Source organism: Monomorium pharaonis, chromosome 4, assembly GCF_013373865.1.
Source record: "Monomorium pharaonis isolate MP-MQ-018 chromosome 4, ASM1337386v2, whole genome shotgun sequence".
Classification (NCBI taxonomy): domain Eukaryota; kingdom Metazoa; phylum Arthropoda; class Insecta; order Hymenoptera; family Formicidae; genus Monomorium; species Monomorium pharaonis.
In genome coordinates this window covers 645,693-669,229 of record NC_050470.1, presented here as the reverse complement: position 1 = coordinate 669,229, position 23,537 = coordinate 645,693, and the positions used below count along the sequence as shown (strand labels likewise).

The following is a 23,537-nucleotide window of genomic DNA, read 5'->3' as shown; positions in this document are numbered from 1 at the left end:
TTCCAAAAATCGATCTAAAATTTATGGTGCCAAAACGCGTTTCTTGACCTTCTGTATCGATTGGTATAATTGACAAAAGTGCTATTTTTCCGATAAAATTGACTTGTAAAACTAAATTTTTTAAAACTTCAACGAATTAGGACGGCCAAACGGTAAGAGATACGAGATTTTTCAAGAGGACCAAAGTTGCTCGCCTTGTCGAGTTCTATAAGGAAAAAATGCAAAAAGTTAAAATTATTAAATTTCAAAATTTTTCAAAACTTTAACGAATTAATCCGGCCAAACGGTAAGAGATACGAGGTTGGCCAAGAGGACCAAAGTTGCTCGGCTCGTCGAGATCTATAAGGAGAATTTACTAAACTTTCAAAAATGTAAGGGTATCCAACTAAATAAAGAAAAATAAGGAAATACGTAAATCGAGTTACACAGGCCAAACGGTAAAAGATACGGGGTTGGCCCAAAGGATCAAAGTTGCTCCTCTCGTCGAGTTCTATAAGGAATAAATACCAGAATTTAAAAAAAACCAAAATTCAAAATTTCCAAATTTCAAAAAATTGCGCCGGCCAAACGGTAAGAGATACGAGGTTGGCCGAGAGGACCAAAGTTGCTCGGCTTGTCGAGATCTATAAGGAAAAATTGCTAAACTTAAAAAAAACAAAGCTTTCCTAAAGATATAACGATAAAATGTAAATGGAGTTACACAGCAAAGAGGAGCTAAATGATTGGAGTTCCGTCTGGGGGAGGGGATTGAGGGAGACCCAAGGAACCCAGAATAAATACTAACTAAAAAAAAAAGTCGGGGAAACTATAACCTAACCTTGAAACCGTCCCCCAGGGCCAGCCTACGCCCGGGTCCAACTACACCACCAGAGGACATAGCCGGGACATCCTTAGCAGAACCAGCCGAACGCAGGGGGGCCCAGACGAAGGAAGCGGTCTGCGTCACGATACAGCGGATGCAACAACCTGCGGCCGACCAGGAGGATCGCCAGCGGGAAGCCCCAACCGCGTAGTGCATCCAACAAACAGCGCATACTCGAACATTTATTTTCTTACCTGCGCGTTAATCCTTTTGTTTAATTAATTACATACCTCTTTTAATAAATTACTATGAATTATCAATTTTTTGTCATATGCGCATGTCAACCCCTTAGCTTAGATTGCAAGTAAACGTGCGTCCAAATAGTTTCAGTTAATTTTTATAATAAATTATATCTACATATAGTTCATGCGTGCTAACCTTAATTTTAAGTCAAACATAAACGCGCGCCCACACCACCTTACTCATTTTATAAAAATATATTATAATCTTGTTTGCATTACATTGCATGCTTATATTCTAAAAACATATACATTCCGTAATCTAACAAATGTTTTTTGTTCTTATCATGACTCTACTGACGTTGGTCATAATTTTGTTATTGGTCATGCTTGTGATCATTTTATGTTTTTCAAATTAATTATTAAAATATGTTATACTTACCTACTATTGTTATAATCACCTTAGTAGTCATCTTATTAATAGTCATAGTTATAATAGCTATATGTTTGCCTGTATTCGCATAACAGCGATTGACATAATTTTCCTAGTTTTAAATACGGGCGACACAGTCGGATTGAGGCCATCTTCCAAACAAATCATACTGAGCCATATTACTTTTGTTTCGTTTCACATAGCAAAAATCTGTCACTTAGACATGCTTGAAGCACAACTCTTGTGCTACGTTTGTTTTCTCTTTAATATCATTAATTTAAGGCTCAACATAACTTTTTTGATTTCATATGCATAATGCCATGCATTTCTTGGTATCATGGCTTTAACCCGGCATAAAACATGTAATCGGTGTGGATTGCACCTTAAGTGCAATCAACACATAATAGCTGCACTTGCAAGTGCAGTCCCCACCTTGGTGGTGGGGAGCCGCCGAGCTGGAGAGGGCAACATGAACGATGCCCGCAGCGCATCCGAACCGCGCAGCCGAGCAAGCCGCGAGGAGTGGGGACTGCAGCGAAGTCCCGCGCCCGGGGGAAACGACGCCACGCACGGTTGGCGCGACCCGACGGGAGGGGGAAGCCCAAGCGCTCCCGGCAGCGGCGCAGTCAGGCTTACGCGCGATTGGCGGATTTCGACGGGAGGGAGAAGCGTCTCTCTCCCGAGTATAAAGGCGAGCACCGAGAGCTCTTGTGAGCTTTCGCGCGCCGGATATACAATTGCTAACATCGCGGATGGTAAAAGATAAGTTTTCCCGCGCAGTATATCGTAGCGATTACATCTCGACGACACGAGATTACGCGAGTGCGTGAGTTCCGTGCTGTGCACGTTAAAAGCGTATTAAATACGCACGGCCGAATGCTAGTAGGCCGAAGTGTTCTCGGAAATCCGAAATCAAGCGAATCGTTTGTGAATAAGCGGCGCGGACGGGTTCCTGTGAACAAAAATATCAGAGTTGAATAAACCTTTGTTTTGTTGTTATTAATAAACACACTGTGTTGAGTTTATTCGCTCACCTCTCTTTCCGACGTGCGTGCGATTCCTGAAGCGTGACGGATTCCTGGCGAGCTGAGCTGAGACGATCCTGGAAACCAACGGGGCCACTGGTAAAACACCCCCTAAAATTAGACTTACCTGGTGAAGATCCTGTGGGATTGACGGCGACCTGGGAGGACATCCTGACGTTGACGGCAGCACCTGAAACAGAAAGAAAATAAGTGATTAGTGATAATCGCGAAATCAGCGTTGTGGGTTTTGTGCGACGGCAAGTGAAGGCGTTCCACTTTTCTTGTTCGTTCTTCCGGCACATCCGACGACGCAGAGCTTCCAGAGTAGCAGAGCTGAGCGACGATCCTGGAAGCTGAATCCTTGCCTCTTGGTGGAGATAAAGGGGCTGGCGGCTGTGACGACTTGCACAAAGTCTTTGGTGAGTTCCCATTTATCTTGATCTCGACTCGTGCCTATCGGTTATCCGGTCACAACCTAACCTAACCTAACCCTAACCCTAACCCTAACCCTAACCCTAACCCTAACCCTAACCCTAACCCTAACCCTAACCTTTTTTAATATTCCGCTGTTTTTTAGACATAACCTTTTCCAGACCTAACCCCTTTTGAGGCCTAACCCTTTTTTTAATATTCGACTTTGACTTTTGGAGACCTAACCCCCCCTCTTTGAAGTTAGGTTTCGACTCTGGGTATTTTTAATATGGCGGTTGCGGTTTGATTGGCAATCCTAACCGAGTTAAAGTTAGGTTAGGTTGTGACCGGATTACCGAATGACGTGACTCACGAATTCGGACAAGTAAAGACTCACAAACCTTTTGTTGCAGGTTTTCACAGTCGCCAGCCTCTTTATCTTTATCAAGAGGCAAGGTGTAATGTTCCGGGATCGTCGCTCTGCTCAGGAACGCCGGAACGCACGTTCGGTGTTGCTTCCGTCGGAAGGACGGCTACCACTAGCTTGAGTAAATCCCAGAGGAAATTCACAACACACGAACTTCGAACGAACTTATTACTAATTCTTTCTCTTTTTCTTTCAGGTGCCGCCGTCGTCTCAGGATCGTCCCCAGGATTGCCTTGGATGTCCCACAGGAACTTCGCCAGGTAAGTATGTATTTTATTTTCAGGTTTACCCGCGGTCCCGTTTTTTATAGGATTTCTATATTTCAGGTTGCCAGGAATCACACGGACTCAGAAACGGACACTCTGTCTGATATGCAGGTAAGTGAGAGATGACACTTATAGTTCTGGTAACAAATAACAAACAGTATGCTTTATTAATAAGCTTGGTGTCACTTGTGTCACACTTATCCCGAACGCGGCGCTTGTTCACAAACGAGTAAACGCACTTATCTTTTTCGGGAAGAGTCAACCTACTCGCATTCGGTTGATTAAAGGTGATTGTTATCACCGGCGCACGCACACACGAACTCTCTTAACGAAGAGATGGTTATGCCGAACGCGCGAAACACGCCGCTTTAACGTGCACAGCACGGAACTTACGCACTCGCGTTGTCACGTATCTCGCTTACCGTGACTTAGGCTGTCGGATACTAATAGCGCGCGAAAACTCTTATTCGGATGTCCGCGTTGTTATTGCTGAAAGATCCGGCGCGCGAAAAGCTCTCGAGAGCTCTCAACGCCCGCTTATATACTAGCTGAAGGAACGCTACCCCCTCTTGTCGGGATTCGCCAATCCTGTGCGCTTTCGCCGCTGGGAGCGCTCGGGCTTCCCCCTCCCGTCGGGTCGCGCCAACCGAGCGTGGCGTCGGTTTTCCCCGGGCGCGGGACTCGCTTCTCGCCCCACTCCTTGTTGCGCGGCGTCGCTGCGCTGCGGGCATCTCGCTGAGTTGCCCCCTCCAGCCTAATGTATCCCCTCTACTTTCATGGGGATTGCACTCGAAAGTGCAGTTTCGGGTGCAGATTGCACTTAAAGTGCAATCCACACATTCTATCAATTCTAAACTTAAAATTACAATTATCACAGCCATGATACTAAGAAATGTAGGCTGTACGCATATGACACTAAGAAGGAGATATTTAACCTTAAAATAATTATATTATATAAAACTGTGAGATAACACACTAGTTGTGCTTCCCACATTGTTATGGTTTTTCAAACTAATTAAAACTAGGATTAAATAATATAATGAAACTAAAAAACATGCTACGCATAGCATAACACGTATGATATTTGGCCATGTCATAGCTTAATGCAAAAAAAAACTTACTATGAACGAAACTTTAATTTTGCTTGCACTTAAGGTGCTGAATGAACTATGTGGAATTATTTTCACAATATAAAATGTAATATGAAAGGTAAGTATGTAATTTAATAAAACTATAAAATTTAACATGAAAGGCTAAATAACATATAATTCGGATTATTTGATAAAATATTAAATATAAAGTAAGTATATTTTTAATCCACACAATACTAATAAAAAACAATATATATATATATGAGAAGTAAAAGGGAATATTATAAAATTCACGCTGTAAACTTAAGACTAGATATATATATTTATAACACACTCTTAATGCTAATGAGAAATGTTTTGCGCTATTTATGTTCGCGACGCAATTCGCGACCACGCGGTAACTCTAATTCCGATCCGCGGCTGGTTGTGCTGCCTCCGTCGATCTCCCAGCCTCAGGGTCAAGACTTTTTTCCCCTCGGTCTCCTTGGCCTTGGTCTCAATCGCCTTGAATTTTTTGGGTTGTCCGGATCCCTCTGGGCCTGTCACGGGTGGCGTGGTGTCCAGGTCGCCCCTGGAGGTCGGTTTCAAGGTTGTCTGTGTTTATTAGCATTTAGAGATTATTGTATAACGCATATACAAACACACATAACAATAAAGAAACTGCCGTCGTGCAGCAAGTGTATATGTAATAAGATAACGAGCGACTCTACTTTATTTTCATCGCCACCCCTTTAGCAAAATATTTATAAATATTTACAAAATACACTAATCAAAAAATATGGCATCACTAAATTTCTTCGATGATTTTTCGCTGAGTTATACTTGTTCGAATTTTGTCAATTTTTGGCCAAAATTTAGTGACAGCATAATTTTTTTTGAGAAGTGTTACATATAAAAATTTTTATTCTTTATTTACCATAAATATATAAAATATTTAGTGTATATCTTAATAATATGTTGAATAAAAATTTTTTTTGTGTATATAAAATATGTATAAAATATTTATATATTATTTTGAAAAATAAATATTAATAAATATTAATATTTATCGTAAATATTATGTGCTGTCTGGGATGATTCTAAAATATTGATAGTATTAATTATATTAATTTTAATAATGTTATTTATTAACCAATCTTAAAATAATGATTAATAGTTATAGATAGCAAGATGTCATGCACAAAACGTCAATACGTCATTTGAGGTGAAATCGTCAATAAAAAAGAATTACAGTTAACGCCAGTAATTAATCACTAATAAAACCATATTAATTCCGTCATATACGATTTTATCATATTGTCAAACAGCAAATAAAAACATATAGGACTGTGGTATTAGTAAAGGCTCTAAGACGTATTCAGAATTGAAGTCCCCCCTATTACATAGGGGGGACTTGAATTCCAATACGCCCTCGCCATGGCGTCTTGGCGGATGGACTGGGCGCCATGGCGAGGGCGTATCTGAATTCAAGTCCCCCCTATTACATAGGGGGGACTTGAATTCCAATACGCCCTCGCCATGGCGCCTTGGCGGATGGACTGGGCGCCATGGCGAGGGCGTATCTGAATTCAAGTCCCCCCTATGTAATAGGGGGGACTTGAATTCCAATACGCCCTCGCCCTGGCGCCCAGTCCATCCGCCAAGTCCCCCCTATGTAACAAATTTTGTGCGTTGTAACAAATATATTTATATTTGTTACAAATATAAATATGCCCCTTGATTATTTATAACTTTTAAGGCCCCCGCACACACTTTTGCATAACGCATAACGTACGTATATAAGCAAATTGATTGGTCCATAAGCAAAATGTATATGAAATTTAACCAATCGAATTTCTTATGCATTTAAATATGGCCGCATCTGGCATTTGCGCAGAACTGTACAAAATTCGTTTCGAGAACGAGCACACCTTGGCAGCGATCATGAATCTTTGTCACTTTTCACTGGTAGGTAAATGAAAAGTAAAATGTGAAAAAGGGAAAAATGAAAAGTAGTATTTCTATTATACAAATTATTAATATAAAAATGTAACTCCAATATATAAAATGTAATGAATAATATATTAATAAGTATCAAGCAACCAAAATTTATAGTTATAATGTAATATAATAATATATAATACAATTAAATATAACAAATGATTGTAAAGTTAGGTTAAATTTAGTTAACCGTCAGCATGAATTCTTCAAACGTAAAATATTTCATGTAAACTTTCAATTTGCTTAAAAATAGTGTCAATTTTCATGGAAATTATTAACCTTCACGCGAGGTGGTTAAAAGTGAAAAATGTAAATACAATATATCTAGTAACTTTAATCTTACTACTAGTTATATGATGGATAAAAAAGTGATGTGTAGAACTAATTAATATAAAAAGATCTAGAGAAATAAGATTTTACTGATAAATGTCAAATATGTTTACGTCTTATGCTTATGCTTACGGAAATTCATGTGCGATGGCCTTAACTCTGGACGAGACCCGTGCGACGATGAGATAAGAGTCGACGTTGCGAGACGAAACATTTTTCTCCAATTTATAAAACTTTAAAAAATAAAAAAAAAATTTCCAAAAGATGCAGGACGAGAGAGATCGACGAAGGGTTGCGAAGAATAATGAGACACGTTTAAAGAGATGTTTCAGATTTTTTGTTGCTATATAAAAGCACGAACCCTTCCTTTCCCTCCCGTCGTTCATCTACAGATTTTGACAACAGCTACTAAGAACACACCTGTTTCGCACTGATCAAATTTTTATACGTGCTGATGCGATTTATCGCCTTATTATTCATTTTTAATTTTCTTATATTTTAACATTTGTTTACAAAATGTTACAAAAAAAAAATTTTCTGTAGCTTGCGTGTGGAAGAGGTTAAAAAGGAATCCTACTTCATGGTTGTATCGTCCCATACATTCCTCTGGAGAAACGAGAACTATTAATAGAACGGAACGTAATATTGTTACAAAATAACACATTCGAAAAAAAATGTTACGTGACGTTCTTGTACATTTATTAATTAGTGCCTTGGGTATATTGATTGGTGTATCTGCGTTTTTTGTCTTGTTCATCATTTATGGGAATCATGATATTGGATTTTGGTCAATATTAACAGGTTAGCGATACTACGTGATTAAAAAGCGTTATGATTAAGATTTAGATTAAAGTTGAATTAAAATATCAACATTATGTTGCAATTTTATAAATTACAATATTTTTCTAATTGCAGCTTGATGTTTTCTTGATGCACTTCTATTTACTTAATGTTTTCATAATTTTTTGTAAATAGCAAAATATTGAATATTAATGTGTAAAATATAAACGTAAAACGTTTCTCTTATCTGTAGATGTTTTGATTGATTTAATATTTTACTGTTACTTTCAATAATAAAATTATAACTATATAATTATAATGTTATTCTTTTTATGCACTGTTAATTATGTACAAGTGAATTAATATGACTGAGTAGATTGTTCTTTCAAAGCTCCAAACATCTTTCTGTAACCATATTAAGTATTATTGTAAGGTAATGCCAGAAAGAAAAAACAATTTTTGTGTTATACTACATATTTAAATAATTTTAATATAAATTTTTTTTTCAAAATTTCCTGAAATTTATTATTAAACACATTTTTGTTAAATATAGAAAAAGTCACATCTCATCAATTTTGTTTTTAATTAAATATGTCATAGGGGAAAGTATTCTGAGTAACCCCGCCATAAAAATTGTATGAGAAGCAGCATTAGTTTCAGAAATATAAATTAAGTTTAAAAATTTTGATACATGTACATTATAAACTGATATTAAAACAATGAAGTGTTTTTGTATACTTGACTAGTTTGTTCATGACCTTTTAAGTGCTAACAAATCATGGATATTTTGTCAACAGTGCGATTCACAGATTTTGTTGGAAACTTTCATCGTGCAACTATGCATACAAATTTTTAAGTCTTGTTGAGGATTGTAATAATTCAATAGATTTTCTTATTGAAGGAAAAATTATTCACAAACATTAAATGTCAACAGTGTGAAGCAAGTGTAAGATTAAATTGTGAAAGACATATGCTTTTCATGTGTAATAACATACAATATAAATAACGTGAACATAAAAGGTGACACAAAATGTATAATTTTTATTGAGTCTGTATCATAAAACATAATTTTCATAGTTCTCATTTGAGCACAGATAATATATACAGATTTATTGCATAAATATATATAAATATATTTCTTAATAATACATCCTCCAAGACATGAATTCCTCAGGATAAATTCAATATTAGTCATAATACTGTTGTTTTGTTAAATTTCTGTGAGGTATTTTTCAATAATTATTTTATTAATTTTTATAATTCTATACATATATTCTATATAGTTCCTTATATTCTATATAGTATCTTATATTCTGTGCAGTATACAGCTCCCTTTTCACTACACATATGATAATGTTTTTTGTAGAGTAAAGAATCTATTAACATATCTATTTACACACACACACACACACACACACACACACACACACATATACATACATATATATATAAGAAAAGTCTCAGTATGTTATTGAATTAAACTTAAAAAATTTTATCTTTCATCATACATGATGCAAAAGAAGTATTTATATGTTTTTTTTGTTACATAAGTACCTTACTGCATAGTTCCATATGATTACAGTAAAGAGCACTTACGAGTATCTTACAATTTTAAAAATCAATATCGAAATACCTATAGGTGCCTTAGCTGGAGTCTGTTTTCATTTGCATTGGATAAAAGGCAAGGAAACTTTGGAAAGATGGCATACTAGAATTACATTACGAAATTTAAATGTTGTGGGCTTTGTAAGTGCTGTAACTGGCGTTACTGCATTAATTTGGTACCTGTTTCTTACGTTTTATTACAAAATTCGTAAGCACAACATAATATTAGATACTTTTTATGTAAACTTATTTTTTTTAACTATAGATATTTATTTTCTATATAACTACAATTTTAATTTGATTATAAAATTATAACATTCATTTAATATATAAGAATTTAATATTATAGCCATTCAACCTATTTCTGAGAGCACTATCATATCAGCGGCATGGTCTATGAGCTGTGGAAAATGGGGTATTACGTTAATGTACTACTCAAACAAATATGAACTATTGGTCCAAGAAGGAGCATCACCTATACTCACAGATAGCGCTTAAAACATGACATTTATATTTTATATAAAATGATATTGCTTTTTTACATAATATAATTAATGTACAGACCAAACCTATTCATGTTTTTATTTACTAGTAACATTTGTACTTTTTTGTCAACTTATTAAATCATAAAAAAGTTTAAGTGAATGAACGTAGACAAGTCATAGTGCTTTTTGATGAATATATATATATATATATATATATATATATATATATATATATATATATAGGTATTCAGTTACTCGATAAGTGAAACTTGGACAGGTTTGATATAAACTTTTATTAAGTAAATTTTTATAACGTAAATATATCTCTTTAAAAAAAGGCAAATGTTATATAAACCTCATTTATTTTCTCATTTAATAAGTAATTATAAAATTACATAACATTTTAGTACATATAAGAATATTGCCTCTGTCCCTATGTACACTTATAAATAACCTTCAATCGCATATTATATATGTACATATATAAATGATTTAACGTACATATATCAAATTGAGTACACAATATATCATATGAGCAAATTTGATAAAATGTCTTATCCTAGGATGGAGACAACTTATAAAGTGGATCAATTATTGTATATAAACCAATCAGCGAAGAAATTATTCCAAGTAAACCTATTGTACCTGGAGTACATTTTGTGACGCCCAATACTGTTAATGGAATGAACAAATCACATACATTTTTCACAGTATCCATCATTATTTCCTTATGATTTTTTAGGCAAGATAATGTATAACGTTGCTTAAATGCATTCTTCTCATGTTTCGAAATCTTAAGAATTTCATAAATATCTCTCGTTAAACTCATAATGATTGTTAGTAACCAATATTTGTTAGCAACTTTATTCCACTTTTCTAAATCGACTCGCACAATTCCTACTCTGCCAATCCAGATCAAATGATCTGCCAGTAAGTACAAAGCATTTGCCATCTTTGCCATGATTAATGTTATTCTCACCATAGGATCTGGATACTTGATAATTTTTAGGGCAAAATACAAGCTATCTAAGCATCTTCCAAAGCGCAATACTAGGGAAAAAAAAATTAAAAAATTAATAACATTGTCAGTTATAAAAAAAATATTTATAAATTAAAAAGTTTCTTACGTTTTCGAAATGAACTAAAAGTGAATTCCAAACTTCTCAAAATTTCTGCAGAATATCTTGTGCTGTGCCCATTTTGTGCGTAGTACCAATACGCTCGACTCCCATATTGAAGCAATCTGTAAGAAATAATCTTTTATATCACTTGTTCTAAGAATACATAAATAATGCTCAATAATTCCCTGTAATTCCCTGGTATTCATAGTCTGAACTTATATTTAAGATCATCTTAAGTACTGTCTTAAGATGAGTCTTAAGTAAGTATCTTAAGATGCCATCAGCCAATCACAGAGCCGTATTAGCATCTTAAGACATTGCTTGAGACGATCTTTAAATAAGATTCAACCATGAATACCAGCCTATTATGTTTAGTAATTCCTAACTTTAAATAACAGATTTTCTCCAATCTTAATTTCAAGTTTTTGTTAATAAAAGCGTTAAGATACATTACTGGATTTAAATGATAGAGAAATAGACAAATGCTTTTCACAACATAATCTTTAAAAAAATATGTAAAGAACAAAATGTTTTCTTTGTTTAATTTTAAATAAATTTTAGTAAAATTTTTAATTTGAGAGATGTTTAGTCTCAAAGATATACAATATTGAAAACAATGGTATAAACTTCCTGAATAAAAAAAATATTAATTTTAAATTTATCAGAGAAGATATCACTGGAAATTAAAGTCGTGAGTAGTACATAAAAATTTCAGTTGAAAAAAGAAATTATATTAATCTTAATTACAATTATTAAACATACATAATTGGAACATACATTTGTGCAGTAAATACGAAGAAACGAAGTTTCATCATCGAATATTACAAAGAAACTTTACTAGAAATTATTATAATAAAAATATACCTTATTATTTTGTCTCTTCCTGCCGTTTGTTCGTTCAATTTTATAACAATATCCATGTCTTCCGAAAAAAATCTTGCGTTTTATCTTACTTTAACTTGAAATTGTGTAAGTTAACCAAACTAGCAAAAATTAAATGGTAAATATTTTTAATAGACACTATAAAATCTTTCTTCTTCTTTTTCTTTAAATTCCCCAGTTGAATTTCCGAAATAAATCTTTCGTGTATTAAAAACTAAAGTTTAAACGCAGTCTTACGAAACAAATCCCAAGCAAACTTGTCGCTTTACGTTTCACACATTTGCCGTAAGTGCGTTATATCTTTCACGATGATCGCTTGTCATTATTACTAGCTAACAACAGTTAATTCTTAATTGGACTCTGCATACTTTAGATGAAATTTTTTAGTTGCACTGCTGTAACAAGTTAGAATGAGAAAAAATATATTTGTCACACTTTTGGTCTGTTCTTTCTAGCTGCACTGTTGCACTGGTGCAATAAGTTGGAATGAGAAAAAATATACTTGTCTTACTTTAACTTATTGCACCGGTGCAACAGTGCAGCTAGAAAGAACAGACCATTTAACTTATTGCACCAGTGCATCAGTGCAGCTAAAAAGAACAGGCCAAAGAACAAGCAGTCGAAAATGTGTAACCCGCTGCAAACCGATTCCACATCTTGTATGCAGAGAAATCAAATCTTATGTAAATCTTATATAAATTTTTCAACCTTAAAATTTTAGTTGACACAGTTCATAACATTTTGTTAAAAATAAATCCAATTTTAACATGTATTTATATTTTTTTTACAATTATATTAAAAATTTGTTTAAATTTAGTACAATCTAGTACATTTGTAAGTCCGAATCCTACATTTTAACTTTTCAATTTTGGCAATCCTGATCATGCTGTATGTATCATTCTGTCCTTATTGCTCAGTGAACGTCAAAGAAAGATAGAGAGTACGCTCACAGCGCCAAAAGCGTACTCTCCGAATCCAACCTATATGTTCTGTGGTGATATCGCGTCGCTCGCAGATAATCTCCGCCTTTTATATTTTTGGCTATACCGTAATAAAAATGTCGGCATCGGTGACAGCGAAGCTTCAGGACGATATGAATAGTATACCTCTGGCGGACGACGATCCTCAGGGTAAGTGCTTTTGCGATATTCCTTTTTCTTTTCTCTGCTTATTGGTGTTTGTTAATCTATCTCGTCTGGAGCAATTTACGTCAATTATTTCAATTTCCTAGTCCCAACTCTAATTAATGCTATCTATTTAAATTCGCAAATTCCGATTCTTTTTTTGTTTATTTACACAAAGATTGTTTTTATTGATAGTGTGAAAATTAGATCAGCGTTAACAGCAGCATATTTTATCAATGAATTAGCAATGGCAAAAACGTCCATTTCGTTTTTCAGAATTTAATGTAGAGGCATAAAATAGAGGAATGAGAGCTATTGATTAGATCTTTAGATTAATTGTAAGTTATTTTGCTTAGAAATTTTTTATCTGTCTTTACTCGTTCTGTCTGTAGCAATTTGCTTATACTTTGCTTACACATTGATAAACCTTTAAACTTTTTTAAATAATGGAATAATTGTAGTGGAATACGTTACTGAAGTTATTTCTTTGACATTAGTGATAATACCAGAAGAAGAAATGCTGGACAATGCCTCACATATATCTGATCCACTAGGCAGAGGACGTAGTATGGATTCTATACCGTCGACTTTTACTAACGGAAGCTGTAGTCCTAACAGTGAGTAATATTATTGATTTCTTCCCTTATGATATAATTTTTACATTGTTTGTCTTTTTAAACAGAGATATTAAAAAAAGTAATTTTTGTTGTTTATCTCTATAAATTACGTGAATAGAATGTAAATTATATTATATCTCTCCAACTATACATGTTTCTTCAGTAGAAATCTCTTTCCATTACACATGTAGGTTTATTACATGTCGGATAATATTTTTTCCACATCTTCAAAAAGACTATTTAAAAATTTAAAAAACGTCTATTAATATTATAATACTGAAGATTATTTTAATAAACATTGTTTATTGAGTATTTCATTTTTAATACACTTTAAACTGAGTAACAGACTTTATCTGTTGTCTGCTATTCTATTTTTTAACAACGATTAAATAAATTAAAATAGCAACAATTTATTAAAATTTTACGTCTATAATTGGAAAAGTAAGAGCAAAATTTTGACTGCTTGACTTGATTACCAGATTGTTAGTTTTTTTTAAATTACAGCAACTTGAGTAAAACGTTTATTTTTGTTTTGCATAACATTATAATATTACCAGATTATAAATAATTTATGTAAAGGTTTATATTTATCCTAGGCTTAGATCCAGACATTAGTCCAGATGAACAAGAAGAGAAAGCTAGACTGATTGCACAAGTTCTTGAACTGCAAAATACTTTAGATGGTATGTGTATAACTTTGATAAGATTAAGATTGCAGAATATAATAATGTCTATTGACACTTTTATTAAGTATAGCTAGTAAACGTGTTCTCGGTTTAGATTTGTCACAAAGAGTGGACAGTGTGAAGGAAGAGAATCTCAAATTGAGGAGTGAGAATCAGGTTTTGAGCCAGTACATTGAGAATTTAATGTCAGCGTCGAGTGTGTTTCAATCAACAAGTCCTAACACCAAAAAGAAGTAAACTACATTATATTAATTAAATAAATTAGACAATTTTTGTTATAGATCTTGGAATAATTGAAGTGAAGAGTTGTGAGAAATCCCATATGTGCATGTGTATTTAATTACGATTTACATTTAACAAAAGATACTGGATAATTTTTAAAAATCTTTATGTATTTTGCTTAATTTATCTTTGTATATACTTTGTATGGGAAGAAAACTCTTTCTTTCTCTGATAATCTTATAATCTGATTTTTATATATGTATATATTCAAAGATGTTTGATTATATCTGACTAAAAAATCAGATTATAAAATTATCAGAGAAAGAAAAAGTTTTCTTTCCATACAAAGTATATGCAAAGATATAGTACACACACACACACACACGCACACATATATATATGTATGTATATGACTATATAATGCATTCACTGTAACTGTGACTTGAAACACGCTTATAATTATAATTATGCACCAAAGAGATCTGTTTTATAATTTTTATGAAATATTTCACTAGATGTTTAACGAAAAAGTTTTGTTAAGTAAAAGATTATTATTTTAAATATGATATATAATTTGCTTATTTTTTTATTATGAATTAAGACTTAAGTATATTTCTATAAAACTAATATTAATAGTAATTAATAATGTATATGTATACATCTATACTTTATATAATAATGTATATGCATACATCTAGACTTTATATATGTATACATCTATATATAAAGTCAAGTAAAAGTATTTCTAAATAATTTAATATTTATATTTCTTTTAATCTTTTATTTCATACATATCGTTAACTTTAATTAATATTTTTTTTATACACAATTACTATAATTTATTTCTTTTTCATACATTTACCATTTACATTTATGTTTTTTTCGAAAATTGCTTGAAATGCACCCATCATATTAGCTAAGTTGAGTATTAAAATGTTTGAAGCCACATTATATGTATATATTTACATCGAGAGATATTTGCTTTTTTAATAGAAAAATCTTGGTTGTAAAATTTTGATGTATTAATATATACGCATTATATGTAGATGTATGAAAGAGATAATGTATAAGCCTATATACAATTGCAATATGCTGTAATTGACGTATTACGAAAAGCTGATATTCGTATATTATCGTCCATACATTATAAGCGAGATAGTTAGATAAATTCAGCTACTTACGAAATGAATTGCACAAATGCAATCATTTTGCTAGTAATCATCTCAATTTGACGATTGTAATGACATGAATAATAATAATAATAATAATTAATAATAATAATAATAATATTATAATAATAAGAGTAATAAATATGTATTTGCTGCAAATGAGAAATTGCGATTTGCGATAGAGTTTTAATTTAAGGGCACAAGCAGAATGCACAATCTTAAATTATTCCGTCGTTGAGTGACACAGTATTATAATAAACGTTATATCGTTCGATGATTATCGATTATTCGTCCGAATGATTCCCGTATTCCTCATGAGACGTTATTCTTGCTTATAAAGCACTTATTCCTAGATTATTCCTAGATTATTCCTCCTTTTTTCCAAATAAAGTTTAACGCAACGATTGAAATATCTGAAATAAGAGACATGCCCCATAAATTGTCCGTCTGTAGCTTGAGAGTTTTAAATTAATTAATCCTCTTGGATAGCCGAAAATTGTATCGTTTTTTGTCCCCAAAATGTTTTCGGCCCCGGCTTTGGTCGTCCATTTTTCTTTATTCCTATCCACCAACCGTAGTGCACGTATTTACGCGATCGAAACGCGTCGTAGGAACCAATGCTCCATTGTTCCCATTCGGTATTGTCCTTGGTCATATTTACCTGAAATCAAAATTAGTTGGACAACTTGTAATCGATATTGTCCATCTTTTTAAAATATTCATACATTAATGAATGTGAGAAATATTTTATCAACTAGTGTAATTAAGTAAAATTTACGCATTAGCCAGCTTAAAATAATTTTTTAATTATTTTACAACTATTAATTGGCAACTACGAATGTTTATTCCGATTTTAGAAATATGCAGTTTTATGTAAAATTAAATTCGGCAAAATTTTTGTGAGAATTTAGATTATTATTGTGGAAATAAAGAAATATTCAGATATTTCACGCGAAACGTATATAAGATTTCGTAGAGTGTTATATATAAAATTCTAGATGTGAGTAATGTAGTACGATAGGTTATATTCAATATATCTCTTATTATCAGTTATAAAGCCTCTGTGGTAACACGATAAAAATTTATAGAGAGGCTTTTTTCGAAATTTATTCATTTCTATATTAATTAATTTTATTTTCTCACCTCTCCGTACAACCGCCCTTTCTTGTTAAATGCCAAGTACAGTTTTGTTTCGATACTTTGTATTCTGATAACGCCAAAAGATACCGGTGTCGCATAAAGCAGAGCTGCAAGAGTGTAAGCTCTTGTAATAAAAATCTTAACGGTGATTGTAATTTTAAATTGTTTTTATACATATATATCATGTCTAATGTACATGTTATAGGCGTTTATTTTACTCAAGTTAATATCCGAGTGAAGGATATACCGTATGACTCCTTGTTTCCGGTTAATCCTTCGATCCGTCCTGACGGCGTAATTGCTAGATGATAACCGGTGCGGCAGTACAGCTTGATTATCCGACAATTATAGATAGGATTTTTTGCTGGTTGTCGAGGATCCCATATTATATAAGGCGGATATTTGCGTGATTTCGAGTTAGGTTTAATGTTGAGTGGCGTTCTGCAAACACAATCAGATAATTCATAGATTATCAGTTACATATATTATAACACGAACAAGGATAGTGAATAAATCTGTTTCTGAGGAAAAAAGGCTCAATTTTGTCGAGAATATCCAAATTACGCTAATTTGAAATATAGAAAACATAACGAATTTTATTGTTATCTCAATATTCTATACCCCCCCCCCATTCCCACTTAACGTAATCTTGGTATTTCTTTCGATGTATGTTGTACTTTCTGAGCCATCGAATGTTAGGGTTGTCTTTGCCGCTACGTAGAATGTACATAGCCTTTATAGGCTGCAAGATATAGGTCGGCCAGTTTTTCCAGATCAGCGAGCTTTGTGAATGAAGCGCATCACGCGATATCGTAGACGTTTTCCCATACTTGGTTAATTTTAAACCGATTCTGGAGGGAGATGAAACGAAATGTCAATAGGCTATGTGCGAGAGTTACGCCAACAGCTTCAAATGTGTGGAAAGTGTATTTTAACGCGGTTTAATTTTACATGGCTTCGTGTATGTACATACAACCGACCGATATCCATAATAACTTTCTACATAAACAAAATTTATTTTTATGCAAAAAATATTCAAAAGCAAATATGCAAAATATTCAAAAAATTATATTTGCCAAAAATGGGAAAAATTCTTTTGGATAGTTTTTTTATTTAAAACTAAACGATAATTTTTTTTTTTTTTTTTTTTTTTTTTTTTTTTTTTACTAGAACACTACATTACGCTTTACGCGCGCTATTCAGCCTTTTTATATTAAACGTTGCACTTATTCTTCTGTATTTATTCAGTTTATATACAAATAATTTTATTCTTGAATGTTTTTTATTTATTCTAATTTCTTATTTCTTTTCTCTAAAACTCTTTCTACTCGCTGTGACTCCTAATTACTTGCCAAACGTAATCTCTTGCTCTATATTTTCATGTTGTTCAATATTACTCTCACACACTTTACCTTATTTAATCCCCTTCTCTATCCCCACGCTCTCACCCCTCCCTCCTCTTCCTCTCTCTCTCTCTCTCTCTCTCTCTCTCTCTCTCTCTCTCTCTACATTTTCCTTTCCTTTCTCTTTTAAATAAAAATCATCCCGTGTTAAAAATGTAAAATACGCAATCTGTTAAAAGTTTAAATGATATATTTAAAAAATATATATATATTTATTTAAAAACCTGTTATTTCTCCTTATTTCTTCTCTCTAAAGCTCTCTTTCTCACTCGCTGTGTCTCCTAATTACTTACCAAACGTAATCTCTCGCTCTCTCTTTTTCTAACTATTAATCTATCTATCTCTTTCCGATCAAACTTCTTTTTTTTTGAAAGATATTTTTTTTAAATAAAATTTTTAATTAAATTATAAATCATAATACATTTTCAGGTTATTTCTAATTTCAAACTTTCTCTATTGTTGGTCAATATACGCTTATAAACTATATATCAAACTATCTCTTCCTTATCCTATTAAGAAAAGAATACAAAAAGATTATTACGCGAAATGTCAAATTCTCAGATACCTAATGTTATACCTTATTATTACAGCACCTTCTATCTCTTACACTCAAACTCTCTCTAATCTCTTTTTCTTTCTCTATCAAATTTCTTTCGTTTCTCAAATATGGAAACTGGATCTCTTTCTCTTTCTCAATCAAATTTTGTTTCTTAAATATTTCTTTCTTTTTTCAAATGCGGGGAACTGTCAAAAGTTTCTGAAAACTGTCAAATACGGCGAATTGTCAAAAGTTTGACAGCAGCAAACGACAGAGTGAAGCAAGTCACACAGCACCAACTTGACAACCAATAACCAATAAGCATCGCGGAAAAGCAGTGACAAAGGGTGCTTTTCATTTAGTAACACAAGTCGACACAAGCATCGTCGTTCTATCTTTTTTTATGTTTAATGAGTAACAAAGATAGAACGACACTTGTGTCGACTTGTGTCACTAAATAGAAAGCACCCAAAATAAATAACACTCCTTTTTTAAAAGTGGACATTTCAGCGACATTATCTTTGATGTATGTATGTTAATTTGATGCGTGAATTCTTCTTAAGACGTTACCTCCACTATCTTTTATTTGTTTAGTGTATGAGTATTATTGTATCTAAGCTACTGTAGTGCTGTCTGCACAGAGAAATGTTTATATCAAAAATTACTATGCATGGTAAGCGATAAGCGCGGACCAAGAAAGAAATTATAAAAAAATTTTACTACTATTTCTTACTAGTTTTTCATCAAATTGCCATTGATATTTACATTACTTATTCTCTGAAATTTCTTCTTATGATCCGTGATTCATACATAGTAATGTTTAAAATTTTCTCCGTGCACCTCTAATGAAAATCTTTCTTCTAATAGAAACATAATGAAAACAATTCTTCTCAGTTTCTACTATCAGATGAAACTTCAATTCTACAATAAATGTGACATGCGTAGCATTTCAAGCCCCAAATTCAAAAGTGTCGATTATAATTTCTCGTATCGCGTTACCGGGCTGCAAGCCGCGTCGCACGATTCACGTAAAATTATAGTCTCGACATCGCGTTTACTTGATACTGTTAATAACACAAACTACACCTAGCACATCTACTGACCCTGTGGCGATATGGAGCAGAAAATTAATTGAGTCAAGTGATCAATGAATGCACATAACGTAATGTTGGAGGGTGACTAGGTAGACAAACGCGCCGAACCACATGTATTCAGTGACAGACATTCATTTTATCTTTTTTCAACAATTATGCTAAATTGTCCATTTCATTTACGCAAATTATACCGAAGTTTGCCGTCGTTAGAAAACTCGTAAATGAACCGCAAGCAAAATGGCCAACATCCATTATTACTTTTTTTTGCAAATTGGCCGAATTTTTAATTTTTATTTAACATTGCGATACTTTTTAATTTTTTACTCTTAAATACAAATTGGAGGCCGTTTATTGCATGATTCACTTGGCGCGTATTCTCTCGTAATTTAATTATAATCTAGATCTAGATGACTGTACCCGTTCCCGTCGAAGGTGACGGTCGAAGTCGGAGCTTTTCTGGTTTCCCTCGTCTTCCGGCCACCGCGAGCGATACCTTTTCCATTTTCCATCACGTCATCCTCCTCCGGAAGAGACAATTCCGTGTCGTAGCTGTCATTGCTGCAACTGTCGTCGATATCGCTGCATTCCTCGTCACACGTTGGCGCTTCTAGATTCTCGTAAATCCAGCGCAAACTCATTTTCTCGGTTTCTCGGCTGCTGCATAAATTCACGAACCGATTTTCACATTGTGCATCTAAATCTGCGCGACCATCGGAAGCCGCATTTTCAGTATTGTTGCTACAGAGTAAGCATCATGTGACTACATTTACGACTAAATACTATGAGATATGGCTATGGATCATAGAAGCATAAATTTACGAGCTATTAAACCATACCCTGCTTTTTCAAAAAATAACATTAACAAATTATCTCTATGACCGTTTAAAATTACGTTATAATCCTATTTAGATTTGCTTTAGAATCCTAAAGCAGGGATCATATTCGAAAAAACTTCTTAAGTCGCCTTGGCACGATATGTACGATAATGTTTCGTATTTAAACATTATTGTATCTTAATTTATTGTACTCAATTTACAATATTACTTATCTAGCAATATAATTTTATTCAATATGCATTTCTATTACATGTTTTTTTTAATTTCTTCGACTAATATACAAATATTTTTACGTTATCTAAAATTTAGTACGGTAAACCTTACATAAAGAAATTATATTTTATCTTAGTATTATTTCATCTTTTTTTTTTCATAAAGCTTTACAAGAAGAGAATTTGAAACGCCATAATTTATGCTTTTTTTGCTAGAAAAATCAAGATAGCTCTAAAATCTTTCGTAAAAGAGCGTTACTCTCGTTTATCGAGAAAGGTGAGGGAGATGATAGAATCTATTCGCTAATATTAAAGGTACCCACGCGTGCGAAATATTATTCGGGGCAATATAAGAAATATATAGTGTTTGAGATTTAATGGTGGTCTCGGTCTACTAGCGGCCATGCGTGTTGAATACTAATAGATAATTACAATAGATAAATACATAATTACATCTATGTACGCATTTATGTATCAATAATGTTAAAATTCAAAATAAAAAACAGAAGCGCATGTTATAGTTACTTAATTATTAATTAAAAAAGCATTATTAATTTAAGCCAGAGACATTGTAATTATCAACTTAGATTCTTCTTCGACGTATAATATTTTGTAGTACATCGACACCGTCATGCGCGCTAATTACTTATTACAGCTGCCATTAATATTATACTTAATTATTATTTACAAGAAACACTGACAACATCTAAATACTTAACATAATTTCTACACAATTGAATATATACGATCACATATCGTATGTTACAAACTTCTTGCGGGATTAATAAACAAAGAGAAGGAAGAAAATTCTATACTGTAAGATCGTAGAATACCCAGCAGCCGTTAAATTTTGTTCGTATCATAACAAGAATAAAAATATAATTTTCTTCAATTTTACATGACACTTTGGATAGATTCGACGAGGAAAATTTTGATCTCGTCAGCACGCAATAAAGATCCACCGAGCTTAATGATCGCGCAAGGCGCCCACTTACCTCGTGGGTGCTCCACGTTTATCACACGACTGAGCCTACAGCCCAGTTCTCTTGCAGCTCGTCGAATAATAGCAGACATGACGCCGGCCTACTAACAGTCACCGGCGTCGGCAGTCTGTGGATTCCTGGTGAATTAAAAATGGAGCACGCGCCTCTGAGCCTCTTTCAAATGCATACACGCACATCTTTTTTAAGATCCTCTTTAAAGAGCCATTATTAGATGTTCCTTAAGAGGTGTGCGCTGTTTTGGTAGATTTCTTCTCGAAAAACCTTTGACATTTTAACGGCATGCTCTGCATCATTCGGCGCGATCTAGCCTTGAATAGAATTATTGATAAATCAGTTCCGATCTTTATTTTATTCCTGCAATTTGTCATATTAAAAAAAACTTCTGTCGCAATCAATAAATTAATTTTGTAACAAAATAAACAATCAAAATAGTTTACTTATTATTTATTTGAAATGTTTATAAAATGTGTGTAGATTTTTATGTATATTCTCTCTTATCTCTATAGTGTTCCATTTTAGATATGTTCCATTTAATGCTGCGGAAATGAATATCTCAAAAATTAAGAAAAATACGAGTAGATGTTTTAGACAAAAGCTCTGAAGGGGATCAAATAATGATAAAATGATTAATTAATAAAAAATTTAATTTTGTTAAAGTTACAAAGTTATCGTCAATATATTGAAAGTGGAATTTTACACTTACTCTTGCATAGTATGATTTCTCTAGTTATTCTAATCTAAAAGTTAAAGTAGAGTTATCAAAACATTTAAACATTTAATAGTTTATTGCATTATATCTAAATATTTTATACTCTTTATCTTTTAATTTCTCTTGATAAATATTTTTACATCATTAAATTTCTTGATTTTATTTAATTTTAAAGTTTAATTAAAAAGATTGAAATAACATCATGTTAATTAACTAAAGAATTTTATTTGTATAAATTCACCAAACACGTGGAACCATCAATCGCCTATCAATTCTATCCAATGGTCTTACCTTGCTCTTATCGGCGATGAGGTCGTCCCTCAGAGTTCACCGATCGTAATTGTACCTGCGAAAAATGCCTATCGATTGAACACACCTCGACATACTATTCGTACGACCACGGTCTTACACCGTGCGTACGACTAATAACCGTCAAGCTCTATGGGATTAGTTCGAGCTATTGAATCACAACGAAGCGATAAAGTGCGCGCATAAGCGTTAACACTTAACAAAACGGTTACGCAATTTTCGCGGTATGTGAAGGGATTAGATAGAAATTAACTTTAATAGACTATTACACTAAGAGGAAAAAAAGTTGTAAATTTGATTAAATTTTTTTCAGTTAGAGTGTATTTATATATGCATTTAATTTAACTTATAAAAATACTTGAGCTTTAATTCAAGTATATGTATTCAATTGATATGCATAAATACTTGAATCAAAACTGAGAAAAATGGTTTTATTATAATAATAAAACGGTTCTGGTTGAGCGTATTTTTATTAAACGAAACAGAATTTCTGATTATCATAACAAGATTTTACAGCTTATAACTACACCATTTGGTTAACTGTACTATAAGGATTTGATTAAGTGTTTTCTTGTTGGATCTACAAAACTTCTTGTT

The 23,537-nt window shown here is 32.9% G+C and overlaps 4 protein-coding genes across 6 annotated transcripts; 2 read left to right on the top strand and 2 right to left on the bottom strand.

The window, feature by feature from the left end:
* Positions 1 to 7,374: 7,374 nt before the first annotated feature.
* LOC105830219 lies at positions 7,375 to 9,957 on the top strand (the record flags this gene model as incomplete). The annotated part of the gene is given in 3 exon segments (XM_012669418.3): positions 7,375 to 7,805; positions 9,424 to 9,597; positions 9,739 to 9,957. Coding segments are annotated over 3 exon segments (450 nt in total). The 3' UTR covers positions 9,888 to 9,957.
* A 262-nt stretch (positions 9,958 to 10,219) lies between these two features.
* Positions 10,220 to 12,331, bottom strand: LOC105831913 (peroxisomal membrane protein 11B). Its single transcript, XM_012672382.3, has 3 exons — positions 11,860 to 12,331; positions 11,002 to 11,117; positions 10,220 to 10,924 (listed from the first exon to the last, which is right to left on the bottom strand). The coding sequence occupies exons 1-3, from the start codon at positions 11,913 to 11,915 to the stop codon at positions 10,434 to 10,436; spliced, it is 663 nt and encodes a 220-aa protein (XP_012527836.1). The 5' UTR covers positions 11,916 to 12,331; the 3' UTR covers positions 10,220 to 10,433.
* Positions 12,332 to 12,794: 463 nt separating this feature from the next.
* LOC105831926 (short coiled-coil protein B) lies at positions 12,795 to 15,005 on the top strand. The gene is made up of 4 exons (XM_012672408.3): positions 12,795 to 13,007; positions 13,499 to 13,618; positions 14,215 to 14,301; positions 14,399 to 15,005. Exons 1-4 carry the CDS (start codon positions 12,935 to 12,937, stop codon positions 14,539 to 14,541), a joined length of 423 nt encoding a protein of 140 aa, XP_012527862.1. The 5' UTR covers positions 12,795 to 12,934; the 3' UTR covers positions 14,542 to 15,005.
* A 299-nt stretch (positions 15,006 to 15,304) lies between these two features.
* LOC105831911 (fibroblast growth factor 1) lies at positions 15,305 to 22,277 on the bottom strand. 3 transcript variants are annotated; one of them, XM_036285405.1, is made up of 5 exons: positions 21,914 to 22,277; positions 20,288 to 20,527; positions 17,083 to 17,276; positions 16,839 to 16,942; positions 15,305 to 16,356 (listed from the first exon to the last, which is right to left on the bottom strand). In XM_036285405.1, the coding sequence occupies exons 2-5, from the start codon at positions 20,506 to 20,508 to the stop codon at positions 16,168 to 16,170; spliced, it is 708 nt and encodes a 235-aa protein (XP_036141298.1). In that variant the 5' UTR covers positions 20,509 to 20,527; positions 21,914 to 22,277; the 3' UTR covers positions 15,305 to 16,167. The 3 variants fall into 3 exon arrangements, with proteins under 3 accessions (XP_036141298.1, XP_036141299.1, XP_036141297.1); XM_036285406.1 differs by lacking the exon at positions 21,914 to 22,277 and adding an exon at positions 21,734 to 21,907; XM_036285404.1 differs by lacking the exon at positions 21,914 to 22,277 and having other exon boundaries at positions 20,288 to 21,907.
* Between the last annotated feature and the right edge of the window lie 1,260 nt (positions 22,278 to 23,537).